The 20,239-nt window shown below is 40.9% G+C and overlaps 1 protein-coding gene across 1 annotated transcript in view; it reads right to left on the minus strand.

Annotated features, from left to right (window-relative positions):
* Positions 1-2,001: 2,001 nt before the first annotated feature.
* Positions 2,002-20,239, minus strand: part of LOC126176049 (uncharacterized) — a 32,475-nt gene continuing 14,237 nt past the window's right edge. The window contains exons 2-3 of the mRNA XM_049923181.1: positions 6,694-7,164; positions 2,002-3,614 (exon numbers count right to left, since the gene is read on the minus strand). Of these exons, the coding sequence (XP_049779138.1) occupies positions 3,505-3,614; positions 6,694-7,164 (581 nt within the window). The 3' untranslated portion in view covers positions 2,002-3,504. The remainder of the gene's footprint in view (positions 3,615-6,693; positions 7,165-20,239) is intronic.

The raw sequence follows: 20,239 nt of genomic DNA on the forward strand, positions 1-20,239 counted from the left end.
CAAAATTTTATCGATCGAGCTAGGGTTCATCATTTATATATACTCAATGATACTATGATGTCTTAAGGAAAGGAATTCAGTTACAAATATTATGGGAGTTATTCGTGCAGAGGCAATTCTGATCGTCGGGAAGTAAAACAAATGCACATAAAAATAATAATTTTCCTTTCTAGAGGCATGGAATTTTTTTTTAAAGTGCAGTATTTAAGAAGGAACAACACTTGGTAACAATTTATGTAACGTTTCTGTTTGTGAAAGCACTTAGCTCTCGGATAGTTGATTCTTTTCTTAGTTGGAATTCAGTTTACTTGGTCGAAATGCGTACTATATGTTACTCATGGTTGTTAGGAAGATGCTTGGAAGTGAAGCCAGAAAAAAATCTGAGGCATCGTTCGAAACAAGTCACGTCCAAAAACAGAGCTTATGTTTAGAGGTAATATGATTTTTGTGTAGAATACTTTGTCGTAATGTATAAATAGAATCACCTGTGTCACTCGACACGGCTACAACTACAACTTATTGGAAACTACGATTTCTATCAGCTCAAAGTTAACTGTCTAGACTTTAACATATTTTTTTATACAGAATTCAATATTTTGTATGATTCTACAGAATTGCAGCACTCGATGTTATGCTATCTTGCTTCTTGAAAGGCTGATACAAACCAAGTTTCGACGAAACAACGAAAATTCTTAGATAGGGATTCGGCTAAAGTAGTTGTAGCTGTCATTTATCTAAATATTTGTCAAATATACCACGGACTTTGCAATGAAATAAAATAAAATGAAATTTTTTTAAAATGAAGCGCTAGATTCTGAAGCGATGATAATTTTATATACACAGAACTCAATCTTTTATGTCATAAATGGATTGTAACGTGCCCCAAACAGCAACATATACGTCTTATAAGCAATACACAAGCAAGTGCTTCCGCTACATAGATGAGTTTTTAATCCTGACATTATAACACAATGTCAGCTGACTACAGAAAGTATAATTTCTGGAAACAATTCGACTGAAAACATATCCTCTGGTAATCAGCACAATGGCATATTTCCCAATGATTATATACTTGTCTCCACAATACAATTTCCCAGAACCTTGTTTCCAATGTGGCGTTTTCATACATTTAGTGTGTACTAAATTATATAGGTATATGACTGGAATACTCAGACACAAATAAAAACGACGTCATTGGGTCATCAATTGTGAATCCAGATAAAGATTAGGTTATATGTCTATTGTAACCTGATAGAGAAAAATTGTTTTCATCTAACTTTGACTTACAAAACTTAAGAAATACTGAAAAAACAAAGAAGTTACACGAATATTTGCGAAATAGAGGTAATTATTCATCCTTAAATGAAAGACGAACACATCTTTTTATTCCAGGTATTCTTAGCTAGGATGTAGTTGCAAAGTAAATAATTCACCTGCTTCTGTTTCTTCCAGGTTAAATCGTCGACCATGTATCAAAGAGTAATGGATGCCGTTTATTGACCGAAGATCTCATTCCAGTGACAGAATCATGGACCTGTTCACAAGGTAACAACAGATAACACAGTGTTTTCCACCAGTACACCTCTTTTGTTGAGAAACAAATGAGCGTCAAAACATATTTACATTACAAGTGACTGTCAGCATTAATACAGCTCCACATGGACAATGGTGGAAGCCCAATGGAAAGATTGGCTATTGAACTAGACTCTCAATTCTCTATGCACATTCGAAGCAAACCTACAAGAAAGTGTGAAGTGACTGTCAGAGTGGGAGCTGTGAAGAAGCAACACTGTATGCAGAGGTATATTGATCTTCAGTTGTAATGTGTGAGTGTTTATTCATACACTCATATGGTAGTTGACACTGAAATGTATCACTCATCGCCACATTTCCATTGACATCATTATTTATTTATTCATTTATTTGTTATGAAACAGTTTTATATTAAACTGAAAAATACAAAGCATTTTAGTTCTTTTGAAAGAAGCAATTATTCACTGTACGCCGCATTTTGATAGCTACAATTATGTACTCTTGAAATTTGTAACATCTAAGGAAGAATACCACTGGAGAATGTTGGAATGTAAGCATAAAATGGCTAATCATACCGTAAACATTTACGTACCTGGTATATTTTTAACAGAGAACACTGCACCATATTTGCAGCTACAAAATATATTAGCTGACACGTTTTTAGAGAAACAAGAATGACTATTATTAGCGCAACGGAAAGCATATGACATGAAAAGCTATAAGAACAGTCTGTAAGTTGCAATTGTTAGAAACCACAAGGAATCATAACATAAAGTTACTTTTTAAAGGTAGCGGTGTTGCCTACGAAAATTACTACCACAGAAGAAATCGAAAGTAAATCCTGAACCTCCTGCAATTGAAAACGAGTTAAATCTCGTCTGTAGCTAGTAGTGCTTAATAAAATACCTATTTTAACGAAACAGTCTTGTGGAAATGATAACTTTGTCTGCTTTTGTGAAATGCGTCACTATTTGTTGAAGGACATTGTAATGGCCCCGCCTCAACTGTTGTTTACATGTATTCACTTGGTTTAGTTTCACATGAATGACCAGTTTGGACCATACAAGCCATAAAAAGGGTTATAGGTGCCAACATGTCTTATATCAAACTGTTTAGCGGCGTGCATTGAAGTTCCGAAATCGACGCATAATACATGCAGGCGTCAGATTTAAAATAGATTCTTTACTGAATACAGTAATGATCATCACTGTATCTATTACTACCTTCTGAGACACTGCATAAGCTCACTTTCATAGTTACAGCACTAAAAGTAAAACAAAATTGTAGTTGTGTGTACTAAGTAAAAAAAGCCATAATTCTTTTTCTGTATTCTCAACGAGCACTAATTAAAGAAACACGGATATTATTAGTATTTAGCGATGGAATTAGATAATTATTGAACATTATTTCCCTCAAACACGCACTAAGAAAATTGCTTGTTTATTGAAAATTATGTTACAGTAATTAGTCAACGGCACTGGTTTTGATTCTTTCAAACATATTACAAGTAGTGAACAAAGTTCAGTATCAGACAAAGACAATACATGCTGTATCCAGACGAAGTATGTAGTACTGTACTAACGAAGGCCCATACTACGTAATGACTCTTCGAAGTAGCTGTTTCGTTGCTTCTGTTTACTGGAATTAAATGTTATCTCAGGCCAGCTTCTGAACTGTGAGATGAGAAAAAATTACTCGATGATTAAATAAATAAATAAATGTTTAATCTAAAGACACTAGAGTGCTGCTCTTAACTGATGGCAGCCCGCCCAAACAACATAACGACTCTTTGAAGCAGATGTTTCGTTGCTTTAATTCCCTGGAATTAAATATTATCTCAGGGAAACTTGCTGAAATGTGAGGTAAGAAAAAGTTTACTCGATGATTAAATAAATAAATAAATTAATTAATAAATAAGTGTGTAAACGAAGGACTCAGAGCGCTGATGGGTCGCATCACGCAGACGTGTTCTCAACTGGCGGCAGCTCGTCCCGTGGACACCACCTTGCGGTAGACGACCACAGGCGCGTGGTGTGACTGGCTCTTGACCAGGGTGATGCCACCTGTAGGTACCGGCCGCACTGAAACGCAGAAACACACGTAATAATTTAGTGAGGGAACAGCATGTTTCCAAAAATCTAAAGGGTATTCAGTCTGTAAACTGCCCAGTAAACTAACAATGTTATGGCTAGTTGACATTACACCTAAGACATCTCTGAGGTACCCAGACAACCTTTAGATAGGGCAACCACAGTTATGCATAATCATCTTGGGTATTCAAACAACATACGGGTTTGCTGCCGGGTGACGTCGCCGACCACCGCCGATATTTCGACAGGAGCGCACCCTGCCATTCTCAAGGCACAACTGTAAGCAGGAAGCAATGTGCAAGGGAATTTAATTTGTTTTAATGCTGCTTGGAATCCGGCTCTGTCTCTCATCAGAAAAGAGAGGGACAGAATTAGTGCTACCTCACCTGTTGATTAATAGTCACTATCGACATTTCTGATGTTGGTTATCTTTGCTTGTGTGTTGACTCTGCAGTTACTTGTTCTGTGTGTGGTATCTTCCTTGTTTCTCCTCTGTGACCCGACGTATTAATTTCCCTTGCACAATGCTTCCTCCTTGCAGTTGTGCCTTGAGAATGGCAGACTGTGCTCCTGTCGAAATATCGGCAGCAAGCCCATAAGTTATTTGAACATTCAATTCGCCGGGAAAACTTAAGGTCTCACGTCTTGGGTATTACTAAACAGTTTCAGCTGTATTTAGTCCTTTAGTTTTAGATAAATAACGGTTTCGTGGCTCTAAGAATCACATCTTCTGGTGAAAATCTGCATAATAATAAGTCAAGAAGAAATAACTACCCTGAGACATCTTCCGATACGATAATTTTCTAAAATTGTTTAAAGATTTTTAAAATTTCAAAAACTTTAGAAAACGTTTGCATAAGAATGTTAAAATATACTCAAATATTTTCAGGTTCTACTTTCCGTCAAAAGCTGTTTGCTTGACTCAGTTTATCCAGATTACTTAGAATATCCCTCAATTTTGCTGTAAGCAATCTTAGATTTTTTAATCTAGTTTTTCACGTATTTTCACCTTAACAGTGGGTCAGTATGGTACAATTTGTTTAGGGCATACCCATCGTATTCGAGTGGAATCCATGCATCAGGCTGTTTTATTCATTGACATAGGAGTGTTTATTTTGACGGACAGCGAATGTTAGGTGCGAAACTCCAGGCTTCTTATCTCTAATGTTCTGATAATGTTAGTAGAGGTATTTTAATATTCTTATGCAAAAGTTTTTTAAAGTTTTTAAAACTTTAAAGATCTTAAAATAGTTTAAGAAAATTATCGTATTAGTGGATGTCTCAGGGCAGTTATCCTTCTTGATTTACTGTTATGCAAATGTTGACCTGAAGTTGTGGCTCTTAGTACCATCTCCGTTACCTTAAAATTTTCAAAGGAAGTACACTAAGCAACACTGCCAAATACTTTCTCCAAATCTGTAAGTGCTGTAAAAGTAAGCTGTGTTTCTTCAACCTGTCTTCGAAGGTAAGTCCTTGGTTCAGTGTTGCCTCACATGTTCCAACAATTCTCTGGAACCGAAACTGATTTTCCCTGAGGCCCTTCTTCTGGTATGTTTCTTCATTCCTTCACTAATATCCTGAAAAACAGATTCCATTACGAAGTAGACCGTTTCGCTGAAAATGTCTATACCTTAATGATGGAATAGTGAGGGTTCAGAGAGAATGTTGCGTAGCAGTTTTAGCAACGTTTATGCAGATATACGAGAATAGTCACCAGTAAGAAGTGGAAAAAACTGTAGGTCTCCCTTTACATGGTTGGTTTAATCCAGGGGCGGGAAAACGTTGCACGCGGCTCATGAGCACACAGCGCTGCACGTGTGCTGCTCGCGTGCAATCGTCGAACGGGACAGTGCCGACAGCCTGCAGGTTGCGGCAGTGTAGTACCAGCCTAAGCTGCGGACATTGAAGCGAAGCGACCACTACGTAGTGAACGTTGAATTTCAATAACCGGAAAATGCAGAGTGAATCAAGGAAACGGAGAATTGGAGATTTGCTACCTTTTAAAAAGGAATGGGAGAATCATTTGTTCTCTGTGGAAAAACGTGAAAATTTGAAATGTATAATATGTGGCAGTATTCTCGCTGGTGAGCGGAAGTTTAATATTGAACCCCATTATAATAAATTTCATTATGTTTCCGTTTTTAGTGCAATAAAAGAGGAATTTCTCAAGCGATTTGGGGATATATCTTACTTACCCCAAGGTTTTGAATAGTTCTCGAGAGAATCTGGTTTCTGTAGATGATATTCATCTCAGTTTGCAAATGGAATTAATAGATCTACAGTGTAATTCTCGTCTGAGAGACAAGTTCCTTTTGGCAAGACGTGTAATAGATTTTTATCACGACTTTCCACAGCAAGAGTTTCCTCGTCTCCATCGTGAAGCCATGAAGATAGTCAATGTTGGGCTCGACATCCTTTTGTGAGAGATTTTTTTTCTGTTATGGAAATTAATAAGTCTCGGTTAAGAGCAAACATCAGTAATGAAAATTTACGAAACTGTTTGCGTTTGTCTGTATGTAGAAATTTTGTTCCAGGCATTAAACGTATTGTAAACTCCACCCGTGATAATTAAATAAAACGTATCGTAGGTAATAGGTACTCTTTCAAACCATGATTACTTTCAAGCACTCCTACTAACCTTATTCCTTCATTTAATAAAGCAGGCCAGGAAACAAAACGCATTACAGGGGAAGAAGCGGAGAGATGGTATGGAGGGAGGGGTGAGAAGCGGGTGGCCAGCTTGCCCCTGTGTGCACGCAGAACACCTGTTAACTGCACACGTGCATGTGCACCGCACACGTGCAGAATTCCTGTCCGCCCCTGGTTTAATCAATTCATAGGTTGCAGGAAGGCAACCGCATACCACTAATAGAACCAATAAAGGACTGTGATGTTCAAGTGAACCTCAGGGCCAGTGATAGCTTCACTCTGTAATTGATGAAGTAGTGGCTTCTCTTTTTGTGGTTAAGGAATAAAGAACACATGATGTGGATCTCATGAGGAACTCATAGCGGTGACAGAGTGGTAGGAGCAAGCAAAGAAATGTGGGGATGGTTTATAGCTCACTCACCGTCCATCCTGGAGGTTGCATTCCGCGCTCCAGCGGCAGCTGGCGCCGTTGCCGCCACTTGATTGGAATAGTGCGCTTGAAGGTCTTCTTGCTCCACTGGAACTGCCTCTGGTGATCTTCCAACTGCGTGGTAGCCATAGTCGGGATAGCCCTCCATAGAGGGAGCGAAGTGGTGTTCAGCTGCGTAGGGGTTGTGGTGGTAGGGCGAGGGCTCCACCAGCGGCGGGTGTATCGGCTGCAGGTGCTGCAGGTGCTGCAGGTAGGGCTGGTGGGAGGGGTAGCCACCCCCGCCCACGGCGGACAGCAGCGACTTGGCGGCCAGCAGCAGCGCCGCGCCCAGCGCCAGCTGGCTCAGCAGCAGCGCCTTCACCAGGAACAGCTTCACCGCCGTCACGCCGCCCATCACCACACTGGCGAGCACGAAGCCCAGCACCAGTGGCGCGATCACCTTACTTGCGCGCCGCATGTATCCTGGAAGCAGCCACGCAGCATCAGCATTGAGGCAGCAATGGAAGTTAACACACAACTTGCCGAAAGAAGAAATAGGCTATATAGAGCAAATAACAGAGACATAAAATATACACTCCTGGAAATGGAAAAAGAACACATTGACACCGGTGTGTCAGACCCACCATACTTCCTCCGGACACTGCGAGAGGGCTGTACAAGCAATGATCACACGCGCGGCACAGCGGACACGCCAGGAACCGCGGTGTTGGCCGTCGAATGGCGCTAGCTGCGCAGCATTTGTGCACCGCCGCCGTCAGTGTCAGCCAGTTTGCCGTGGCATACGGAGCTCCATCGCAGTCTTTAACACTGGTAGCATGCCGCGATAGCGTGGACATGAACCGTATGTGCAGTTGACGGACTTTGAGCGAGGGTGTATAGTGGGCATGCGGGAGGCCGGGTGGACGTACCGCCGAATTGCTCAACACGTGGGGCGTGAGGTCTCCACAGTACATCGATGTTGTCGCCAGTGGTCGGCGGAAGGTGCACGTGCCCGTCGATCTGGGACCGGACCGCAGCGACGCACGGATGCACGCCAAGACCGTAGGATCCTACGCAGTGCCGTAGGGGACCGCACCGCCACTTCCCAGCAAATTAGGGACACTGTTGCTCCTGGGGTATCGGCGAGGACCATTCGCAACCGTCTCCATGAAGCTGGGCTGCGGTCCCGCACACCGTTAGGCCGTCTTCCGCTCACGCCCCAACATCGTGCAGCCCGCCTCCAGTGGTGTCGCGACAGGCGTGAATGGAGGGACGAATGGAGACGTGTCGTCTTCAGCGATGAGAGTCGCTTCTGCCTTGGTGCCAATGATGGTCGTATGCGTGTTTGGCGCCGTGCAGGTGAGCGCCACAATCAGGACTGCATACGACCGAGGCACACAGGGCCAACACCCGGCATCATGGTGTGGGGAGCGATCTCCTACACTGGCCGTACACCACTGGTGATCGTCGAGGGGACACTGAATAGTGCACGGTACATCCAAACCGTCATCGAACCCATCGTTCTACCATTCCTAGACCGGCAAGGGAACTTGCTGTTCCAACAGGACAATGCACGTCCGCATGTATCCCGTGCCACCCAACGTGCTCTAGAAGGTGTATGTCAACTACCCTGGCCAGCAAGATCTCCGGGTCTGTCCCCCATTGAGCATGTTTGGGACTGGATGAAGCGTCGTCTCACGCGGTCTGCACGTCCAGCACGAACGCTGGTCCAACTGAGGCGCCAGGTGGAAATGACATGGCAAGCCGTTCCACAGGACTACATCCAGCATCTCTACGATCGTCTCCATGGGAGAATAGCAGCCTGCATTGCTGCGAAAGGTGGATATACACTGTACTAGTGCCGACATTGTGCATGCTCTGTTGCCTGTGTCTATGTGCCTGTGGTTCTGTCAGCGTGATCATGTGATGTATCTGACCCCAGGAATGTGTCAATAAAGTTTCCCCTTCCTGGGACAATGAATTCACGGTGTTCTTATTTCAATTTCCAGGAGTGTATATGATATGTCCCTGTGTCAATAAAATTTACAACCCACAGGGATTCTTTGAGAAATGTGTGGGGAGACACTAATGCTTCCTTTCTATTTTTTTTTTTTGATTCATCTGTCTTCTGACTAGTTTGATGTGGCTCCCCATAATTTACTCTCTACTTTATTGTTATTTATTTTCTACATTATGATGTGTTGGGATGCTGTAAGATGCCTTTTGCTTGAGATGTTTTAAAAACCTATTCCTGCATCATACTTGTTTTTGCAGTTTCCATAAACTGCAGAATCCAGTGGACTGAGACCTGCTTTTTACTGATCAAGTCATAATGACTTCTAGCTATGCCTTGACCCCTGTGCTCTATTACACAATGCACTGTCACAACATTCTGATACAGGATGTGCAACGAAACCGACAGGAACTAGTTAAAATGCCAAGAACACCCTTGAGTTCCCAAGGCAGAACAAAAAGAGCTAAGTCAGTATGTTAACGTAGTTACGCCCTAAGCTCAACGCATTAGTCATCTCGTTTTTGGAAGTACTATATACGTCTTATGCTAATTACGAGGGCGGTTCTGAAAGTAACCTCCGATCGGTCACAGTGCGGGTTGTGGGGGGAGTAGCGACGCCATCTGTGCGTTCACGCACTCAACAAGTCAGTTGGCATCAAGCTGTGGTCGAGCGAACGTCGTACCTGCGCTAGTTTAGTTTTTGTGGCAGTTTGAAATGTGTGCTGCAATAGAAAACCCCGCCAAATGTGAAGTGCGTGCTGTCATAAGGTTTTTTACAGCCAAAGGATATTCTGCAGCAGCTATTCATCGTGAGCTTTGTGCCGTGTACGGACCAAGAGTTACGAGTGAAGGAGTTGTCCGTGAATGGGTACGTTTATTTAAAAGTGGACGAGAAAACGTTCATGATGAAGAGAGGAGTGGTAGCCATCATTGGTGACTGACGAACTCGTTCAGACAGTTGATGCAAAAATTCGTGAAAATCGACGTTTCTCAATGTCGGAGTTGTCTACTGGTTTTCCACAGATTTCTAAGACTCTCTTGTACGAGATAGTGACAGCAAGATTGGGTTACCGTAAGTTCTGTGCACGATGGGTGCCCAAAATTCTTACCGACCACCACAAAACTCAAAGAATGGCCTCTGCATTAGACTTTCTGTCACGTTATGAGGACGAAGGAGAACCATTGTTAAACAGAATCGTGACCGGTGACGTGAACCCTGAGACAAAAGAACAATCAAAGATGTGGGCACATTCAAATTCGCCTACCAAACCAAGAAAAGCCTAGCAAGATTTTTCTGCCAGAAAACTGATGGCAACGGTGTTTTGGGATGCCAAAGGGGTGTTGTTGGTTGAATTCATGGAACGTGGTACGACCATTAATCAAGACGTGTACTGTGAAACAATAAAAAAGTTACGACGGGCTATACAGAACAAACGCCGTGGTATGCTGACTTCCGGTATCGTTTTTTTGCACGATAACGCCAGTCCTCACTCTGCTCGCAGAACGACGGGCCTTCTTGAGTCCTTCAAGTGGGACGTTATCAACCATCCACCTTACAGCCCAGACCTGGCGCCAAGTGATTATCACCTCTTCATGCATTTGAAGAAATGGCTCGGGTCACAGCGGTTTGATGACGACGAAGAGCTCAAAGATGCGGTCACAGGCTGGCTCCAAACACAAGCGCGTGATTTTTATGCAGAAGGAATTTCAATGCTTGTGAAGAGGTACGATAAGTGCCTCAATCGCTATGGAGACTATGTAGAAAAATAGTGCAAACATGTAGTTGTAAGATGTATATATTAAAATATTTTTATTTAACTTGGTGTATTTTTTTAAATCAACCGGAGGTTACTTTCTGAACGGTCCTCGTATTTACGCTAAAGCGGCGAGGCAATGAACTGTTTCTGAATAAGAAAAAACCAATTACAATGGAGCAAGGTAAATGACACGCAACATCTCACCGTTGCAGTGCGTCACCACACAACTATCTCTCTGCCATCTCATGAGTGTCGATGATGAAATCTTGCTTGGCCACTGCTCCTGAATGTCCAGGGCCAAGAGTACTTCTTAAGCGGTATCGTCAGCTGACTGGTTGTTACAACAAATGTTTGAGTCAAGCAGTCGTGGTCCAGTACCTCACTCCACATTACTTTGGTTCTTAACGTCATTTTATGGTAAACGCATCTTTGAAAAGGTAATTAATCTTTGCAGATGGTTTGGTCAGTTGTGTGAAAAATTGGCATTAGCAGGAACAAAGGCTGTGAAGTGGAAGTGGCTAGAATTTGTGAAGATGTAATGATGATTTAACAGTAATAGCGATTATTAACAACTCAGCTATTGAACGCCATCACTAAACTATTAAGTAATTTGTCCTAAAAATCAATTTCAAAAAAAAAACATTAATATAACTTTATTATTAATGGTTCACAGTAAATAATAATAATCCCTAAAAAACAATATAAAGTATTCTGTGAGAGGAATACTAGTATCAATAGTTCAAATAGTTCACTATCAGTAGACTAGGTAACTGTGCATGCTTATTACAAGTCTCACAACCCATAAGGAGATCTAGCTCAATAATACTCAAAATCCTTGGTAAGAGACTAAACAACAAGCCAGCATTAAAACCCTAAACTAAAAAGGAATAGTATTACAATTAAAAGTGAAATTACACATAATAAATACGTTAACATAACTGATGTGGTACATTTCAACGCATTCTTAAGCTAAAATATTACACGAATTCTAAACGTTCCTTGCAAACAAACTTGTTATATGGCAACATGAATAATATCAGAGCATAAGAATTTCACTAGACCTTAAGATAGCTAAATCTCAGTTCTGGAAGGTATCATAATACAAATATTAAAATTTGAGAATTTAAGAACAACGTTTTTACGGGGTAAAAACTAATTTTCCGTAAAACCTTCCCACAAACAGTAACAAAGAGACTAAATAAAGTAAGTAAGTTCACTGTGTTATCGATATTTCATCTGCAGTCTCTTGTAGTAGATAGTGAACAACCACCAGCACAATTTCTAAACACAACGAGCACACAACTAAACCAACTAACTGTGGTAAGTCACGAAATACATAACACGTATCAAAGTTGCTAACCACACACTGCAATAGTCCCTTCAGGAATATTGTGTACAGAGTACTCAGCATCAAATACAGCAAGTCTCTGTAAGTCTATCTTTATAGAGATGGTTAAGAGACCACGGCTGTTCAATATACACACATTAAAAAAAGTTTTGCATCTGTACAGAAAATTGGAATAGAGATCAACAAAAACATCATTTCCGCCCTTTTCATTGCTCATGAAAACCACACATTGGATATTGTATTACCACACAGCGAGAACTTCAGAGGTGGAGGTCCAGATTTCTGTACCCACCGGTACCTCTAATATGCAGTAGCACGTACTCTTGCGCTGATGCATGCCTGTATTCCTCGTGGCATACTATCCACAAGTTCATCAAGGCACTGTTGGTACAGATTGTCCCACTACTCAACGGCGATTCGGCGTAGATCCCTCAGAGTGGATGGTGGGTCACGTCGTTCATAAACAGCCCTTTTCAATCTATCCCAGGCATGTTTGATAGGGTTCATGTCTGGAGAACATGCTGGCCTCTCTAGTCGAGAGATGTCATTATCCCCCAAGGAAGTCATTCATAAGATGTGCATGATAGGAGCGCGAATTGTCGTCCATGAAGACGAATGCCTTGCCGTATGCTGCCGATATGGTTGCACTATCGGTTGGAGGATGGCATTCACGTATTGTACAGCAATTAAGGCGCCTTCCATGACCACCAGCGGCGCACGTCGACCCCTCATAATCCCAAAAAACAGCAGGGAACCTCCACCTTGCTGCACTCGCTGAACAGTGTGTCTAAGGCATTCATCCTGATCAGGTTGCCTCCAAACACGTCTCCAACGATTGTCTGGTTGAAGGCATATGCGACACTCATCGGTGAAGAGAACTTGTTGCCAGTCCTGAGCGGGACATTCGGCTTGTTGTTGAGCCCATCTGTACTTCGCTGCATGGTGTCGTGGTTGCAAAGATGGACCTCGCCATGGTCGTAGGGAGTGATGGTGCGCATCATAGAACCTATTGCGCACAGTTTGAGTTGTTACACGACGTCCTGTGGCTGATAAAAAAGCATTATTCAACATGGCGTTGCTGTCTGGGTTCCTCCGAGTCATAATCGGCAGGTAGCGGTCATCCACTGCAGTTGTAGCCCTTGGGCGGCCTGAGAAGCATTTCATCGACAGCTCCTGTCTCTCTCTGTATCTCCTCCATGTCCAAACAACATCGCTTTGGTTCACTCCGAGACGCCTGGACACTTCCCTTGTTGAGAGCCCTTCCTGGCACAAAGTAACAATGCGGATGCTATCGAACTGTGTTATTGACTGTTTAAGCATGGTTGAACTACAGACAACAGGAGCTATGTACCTCCTTCCTGGGGGAATGACTGGAAATGATTAGCAGGTGGACCCCTCCGTCTAGTAGGTCATGCATGGTTGTTTAAATCTTTGGGTGGGTTTAGTGACATCTCTGAACAGTCAAAGGGACTGCGTCTGTGATAAAATATTCACGGTCAACGTCTATCTTCAGGAGTTCTGAGAACTGGGGTAAAGAAAAATGTATTTTGATGTGGGTAAAATGTCGAATCAAAACATCTTCAGTCATTTTCAGGTGTTTTGATTCGATATTTTAATCACAGCCATGTCTGTGCCCTGCAGGCACAATCTATCTGGGATCGAGCAAAATACTATCCGATTTACTATTCCTGTATCCAGCATAGCTCTCTCGATATCGCCAGCCATCAGTTGCCACTCAGATCCGCAAGTGTATGTTTTCAAACTAGGCTGCACCGTTGCTCTCCAATGTACTCTTCCTGTCACCCAGATTACGGGGGCTGGTTTGTCCTCCTGGTATACGGTTATGCTACCACAATTTGTCAGGAGCCAATCGCCACCTGTCATCGCAGCCACACACTCCAAGTCTACAGAACCACTGCTCCCCGACATACTGCGGACAGAAAGACATTTGCTGGGCCCCTGCTCCTTGCATACGGGGCCGCTTAATTATGTTGTTAGTCACCAAACGCGACTCATCCAACAAGCGCATACCCAAAACCCAATCTCATTATGAGTAAGATTCACTGTAAACTTATTTGTTCGCTGATGCGACAGTTCCCTAGCAGGCTTTGCCGTCTGCTAGCCTGCTATATTACAGGAAGCTGTGGATGTTTTCTGTCACAGCTCCGTTGCTGTGTTCCTTGTAAGGTTCTCTAAAAGCTTCCTTTGCCGGCCAGTCAGGAATCCTACTTAGCTTCTGATGCCACAGCCTACAGCGTGGGAACTCACGGACAACGCTGGTTAACCCTCGAGACGAAACGAATGCCACATGCCTGCTGGTCAATCTCCAAGCTTTCTCAAACGTCTTTACAGAAACTACACAGTAAAAAAATTGGTTCTAACACATTTCAGAGCTTCATTTGTGAGTTTCTTGACGAACTGTCTATCATTTCGTTAAAGGTCACAGATATTGTGATATTTTGAGTATAAATGAAGTACTGCAAGAATTTCGGAAAGTTCACATTGAAAAATAGAAGTCGCTACGAATTTGCGTTTGTTGCATGTTATACGATATATTGTGCATATTAATTGTACTTAACTCATTCAATTATTCATTGATCTTGAGGAGGATATCGCTATCTGCTTCTGATCTAAAGAAACTGGCACGTGTGTATAGCCCAGAGTTCCACTCAGATGTGCTAGAGTAAAAGTAACAACTAATTAATCTCCAACATGCCTTGTATCTCATAAACGGTTAGAGAAATTGAAACAAGACTTTGTCAAACGATAACATGCAAAGATAATTGTATTTTACCATATAAATAATATGCAAAATTCCAATATCCACAACGATATTCGACCAACTACATACACTTTCAGTGAAAGAATATAGCTTTTAATGGCCATCGATAGCTGGTGTAACCAGAATTACTGTGGTGTTTGCAACAGTGTAAGTGAAGAAGTTACATAATTATTTTTAATCTCTGATTCAGCTTAGTCATAAACTAGCAATGTTCCTTGTCCTCTGTTCATAGTTTAATAATACACTGTTTCAGGATTCTAAAGCCATTTAAACTTTATTAGATTGTTGGTGAGATGAATAGTTGTAAGTATACTACGTTCTGGCGAAAGAAGCAGATTTTAACATGATAACAAGAGAAGTCAAGTATTACTCAAAGTTCATCGCTGAAGAAAAAAGGCATAAGAACTCCAGGGAAATTGTCGCTACTTCTGTTGATACTTCGGGGAAATCCTGTACCCGAATGCATTTTTAATAATGAATGACTGTTGATGAGTCTGGCCAAAGCATTTCAATTCTGTATCTCAATCACCTGAGAAATTCAAAAATAATCAACATCCTATAGTAAACCGTCCTTCTGTTCCCACTCACATTCGAATGAAGGACTGTACCTTTCCACCACAAACATCTTTTACATTGCCAAAGATACTGAGTCTGTTTACACATTACTGAGTAGTATAGAGGATTCTGCAAACTGAAACATTTTCATATTTCTCAGAGCATTGAGATACAGAAACGAAATCCCCTGGTCAGTTTCAATCCCAATCATTCATTATAAAAAAAAAACCAACAGAATACAGAATTCAAAGTCTTTTACGCAGAATTTTAGCAGAAGCAGCGATTTATGATCCCCAGATTTCTTATTTTCTTTTTTTTTTTTTTTTTTTTGAAAAATAAATGTTGTCATTGATGAGTTTCAAGAAATGTGTAACTTATGTCCTCATGATGATAAAATCTACTTCTTTTGACAAGATATAATACACTTTACAAAGATTCGTCCAATCAGCGTTCTAACACAGTGGAAATCCAGCAATAGTATATTATTAAATTAGCAACTGAGGGTAAAGCCCATCAGTAGTTTATGAAAATGGCCATAAAAAGAAACGTCAGTTCCCTCGTGTATATTGTTCAAACTCAATGCAAATTTCATTTCACCAGCTATTAGTGGCCCTTAAAAACTACATTATTTAATTGAAAAAAATCAATCTATATTTACTTTCATATTGCCCTAGATATGTCAATTTGTCACATTAATCATATAGCAAAATACTCTCCTGTTTGCTTGTTATCATCTGCAAAATCTTCTTTCGATTTTTCAAACTGTTTATGAGATACGAGTGTGTTGTTAATATTTCATTCTGGCTGTTTCATTGGAGCATGTGACCAGAACAAAGTGAATTACGTACAATCCATTTTCCTTAAATTGGTAATAGACAGTAAATCATTCCAAGTTTAAAGAATAATTACAGGGTATGAATTCTCAGATAACGCCAGTTAACCCTCAAGGCGAAACAATATGTCACGCCCCCGGCAGTCGATCTTCAATCTTTCTCAAAGTATTTTATAGAAACTGTTTGATAAAGAAAATTATTATCACATATCTGAAAGCTTCTTTTGTCATTTTTATGATGAACCACTTGTCATTCCGTTAATGGCCATAGTTACAGCAAGAAATTCGGAAAGTTTGCATTGAAAAATGAGTGTCACTATAAATTTTCATTTGGTGCAAATGCATATGCATGTGCATATGAAATGTAGCTCATATGTGTAATTATTCTTTAAGGATTTTAAGGATAAAGGGGACTTTTCTGGCTCAATATTATCTAAAAATCAAGACCTATTTCTTTCAGGCACTGTTTATAATGTGTATGTTTTACAGATTTTTGTGTTGATAACAGGCAATGCAGCACACTTTCTAAACAAATTAGAAGTATTTTGAATATTTTTGAACCTGCTTAGTGTTATTCCCCCCCCTCCCCCCCCCCCCCATGAACAATGAACCTGGCCGTTGGTAGGGAGACTTGCGTGCCTCAGCGATACAGATGGCCGCACCGTAGGTGCAACTACAATGGAGGTGTATCTGTTGAGAGGCCAGACAAACGTGTGGTTCCTAAAGAGGAGCAGCAGCCATTTCAGTAGTTGCAGGGGCAACAGTTTGGATGATTGACTGATCTGGCCTTGTAACACAAACCAAAACGGCCTTGCTGTGCTGGTACTGCGAACGGCTGAAAGAAAGGGGAAACTACCGCTGTAATTTTTCCCGACGGCATGCAGCTTTACTGCATGGTTAATAATGATGATAGCGTCATCTTGGGTAAAATATTTCGGAGGTTAAATAGTGCCCTATTCGGAACTCCGAACGGTGACTACTCAAGAGGACGTCGTTATCAGGAGAAAGAAAACTGGCGTTCTACGGATCGGAGCGTGGAATGTCAGATCCCATAATCGGGCAGGTCGGTTAGAAAATTTAAAAAGGGAAATGGATAGGTTAAAGTTAGATATAGTGGGAATTAGTGAAGTTCGGTGACAGGAGGAACAAGACTTTTCGTCAGATGAATACAGGTTTATAAATACAAAATCAAATAGAGGTAATGCAGGAGTAGGTTTAATAATGAATAAAAAAATAGGAGTGCGTGTAAACTACTACAAACAGCATAGTGAACGCATTATTGTGGCTAAGGTAGACACGAAGCCCATGCCTATTACAGAAGTACAAGTTTATATGACAACTAGCTCCGCAGAGGATGAAGAAATTGATGAAATGTATGATGAGATAAAAGAAATTATTCAGATAGTGAAGGGAGACGAAAATTTAATAGTCATGTGTGACTGAAATTCGAGAGTAGGAAAAGGGAGAGAAGGAAACATAGTAGCTGAATATAGCGTGGGGCTAAGAAATGAAAGAGGAAGCCATCTGGTAGAATTTTGTACAGAGCATAACTTAATCATTGAACTTGGTTCAAGAATCATAAAAGAAGGTTGTATACATGGAAGAATCCTGGAGATACTAGAAGGTATCAGATAGATTATATAATGGTAAGACAGAGATTTAGGAACCAGGTTTTAAATTTTAAGACATTTTCAGGGGCAGATGTTGACTCTGACCACAATCTATTGGTTATGAACTTTAGGTTAAAACTGAAGAAACTGCAAAAAGGTGGGAATTTAGCGAGATGGGACCTGGATAAACCGATTAAACCAGAGGTTCTACAGAGTTTCAGGGAGAGCATAAGGGAATAATTGACAGCAATGGGGGGAAGAAATACAGTAGAAGAAGAATGGGTAGCTCTGAGGGATGAAGTAGTAAAGGCAGCAGATTGTCAAGTAGGTAAAAACACGAGGGCTAGTAGAGATCCTTGGGTAACAGAAGAAATATTGAATTTAATTGATGAAAGGAGAAAATATAAAAATGCAGTAAATGAAACAGGCAAAAAGGAACACAAACGTCTGAAAAATGAGATCGACAGGAAGTGCAAAATGGCTAAGCAGAGATGGCTAGAGGACAAATGTAAGGATGTAGAGGCTTATCTCACTAGGGGTAATATAGATACTGCCTACAGGAAAATTAAAGAGACCGGTTGAGAAAGGAGAACCACTTGTATGAATATCAAGAGCTCAGATGGATACCCAGTTCTAAGCAAAGAAGCGAAAACAGAAAGGTGGAAGGAGTGTATAGAGGGTCTATACAAGGGCGATATACTTGAGGACAATATTATGGAAATGGAAGAGGATGTAGATGAAGATGAAATGGATGATACGATATTGCGTGAACAGTTTGACAGAGCACTGAAAGACCTGAGTCGAAACAAGGCCCCAGGAGTATACAACATTCCATTAGAACTACTGACGACATTGGGAGAGCCAGCCCTGACAAAACTCTACCATGTGGTGAACAAGATGTATGAGACAGGCGAAATACCCTCAGACTTCAAGAAGAATATAATAATTCCAATCCCAAAGGAAGTATGTGTTGACAGATGTGAAAATTACCGAACTATCAGTTTCATAAGTCACAGCTGCAAAATACTAACGCGAATTCTTTACAGACGAATGGAAAAACTGGTAGAAGCCGACCTCGGGGAAGATCAGTTTGGATTCTGTAGAAATGTTGGAACACGTGAGGCAATACTGACCTTACGACTTATCATAGAAGAAAAATTAAGGAAAGGCAAACCTACGTTTCTAGCATTTGTAGACTTGGGGAAAGCTTTTGACAATGCTGACTGGAATACTCTCTTTCAAATTCTAAAGGTGGCAGAGGTAAAATACAGGGAGCGAAAGGCTATTTACAATTTGTACAGAAACCAGATGGCAGTTATAAGAGTCGAGGGGCATGAAAGTGAAGCAGTGGTTGGGAAGGGAGTGAGACAGGGTTGTAGCCTATCCCCAATGTTATTCAATCTGTATACTGAGCAAGCAGTAAAGGAAACAAAAGAAAAATTCGGAGTAGGTATTAAAATCCATGCAGAAGAAATAAAAACTTTGAGGTTCCCCAATGATATTGTAATTCTGTCAGAGACAGCAAAGGACTTGGAAGAGCAGTTGAACGGAATGGACAGTGTCTTGAAAGGAGGATATAAGATGAACATCAACAAAAGCAAAACGAGGATAATGGAATGTAGTCGAATTAAGTCGGGTGGTGCTGAGGGAATAAGGTTAGGAAATGAGACACTTAAAGTAGTAAAGGAGTTTTACTATCTGGGGAGGAAAATCACTGATGGTGGTCGAAGTAGTGAGGATATAAAATGTAGATTGACAATGGTAAGGAAAGCATTTCTGAAGAAGAGAAATGTGTTGACATCGTGTATAGATTTAAGTGTCAGGAAGTCGTTTCTGAAAGTATTTGTATGGAGTTTAGCCACGTATGGAAGTGAAACATAGACGATAAATAGTTTGGACACGATGAGAATAGAAGCTTTCGAAATGTGGTGCTACAGAAGAATGCTGAAGATTAGATGGGTAGATAACATAACTAATGGGGAGGTATTGAATAGAACTGGGGAGGAGTTTGTGGCACAACCTGACAAGAAAAAGAGATCGGTTGGTAGGACATGTTCTGAGGCACCAAGGGGACACCAATTTAGTATTGGAGGGCAGCGTTGAGGGTAAAAATCGTAGAGGGAGACCAAGAGATGAATACACTAAGCAGATTCAGAAAAATGTAGGTTGCAGTAAGTACTGGGAGATGAAGAAGCTTGCACAGGATAGAGTTGCATGGAGAGCTGCATCAAACTAGTCTCAGGACTGAAGACCACAACAACAACAACAAAAACAACAACAACTAGTGTTATTAAGGAAATTACAAGGAAATAGATGCAATTTTTTCCAAAATGCTTCCTCAAATTGAGGTACCATTTAATCCAATGTTAAACATTTGAAGGAGAGCAAATTTTTACCAGATATGTTTGACAAGATGTCTGATGTACTAGACCCATTTAATTCCACCTATTATGTATATTACCAGGACAAAATATATCGTATCTCACATTTTAATTTTTACAGTTTTCTTCCTAATAAAAACGTTATTTTTCTAAAATTTAGTTCATTCTCCAATAAAGCTTAGGTCTGCTACATAAGTATGGACTACTGAAAGTTACAGAAAAAAAATTAGAACAATGCTTTATAAACTTTAGGAAATATTTGTACCAGAATTCTGAAAA

Source organism: Schistocerca cancellata, chromosome 3 (assembly GCF_023864275.1).
Source record: "Schistocerca cancellata isolate TAMUIC-IGC-003103 chromosome 3, iqSchCanc2.1, whole genome shotgun sequence".
Classification (NCBI taxonomy): Eukaryota; Metazoa; Arthropoda; class Insecta; order Orthoptera; family Acrididae; genus Schistocerca; species Schistocerca cancellata.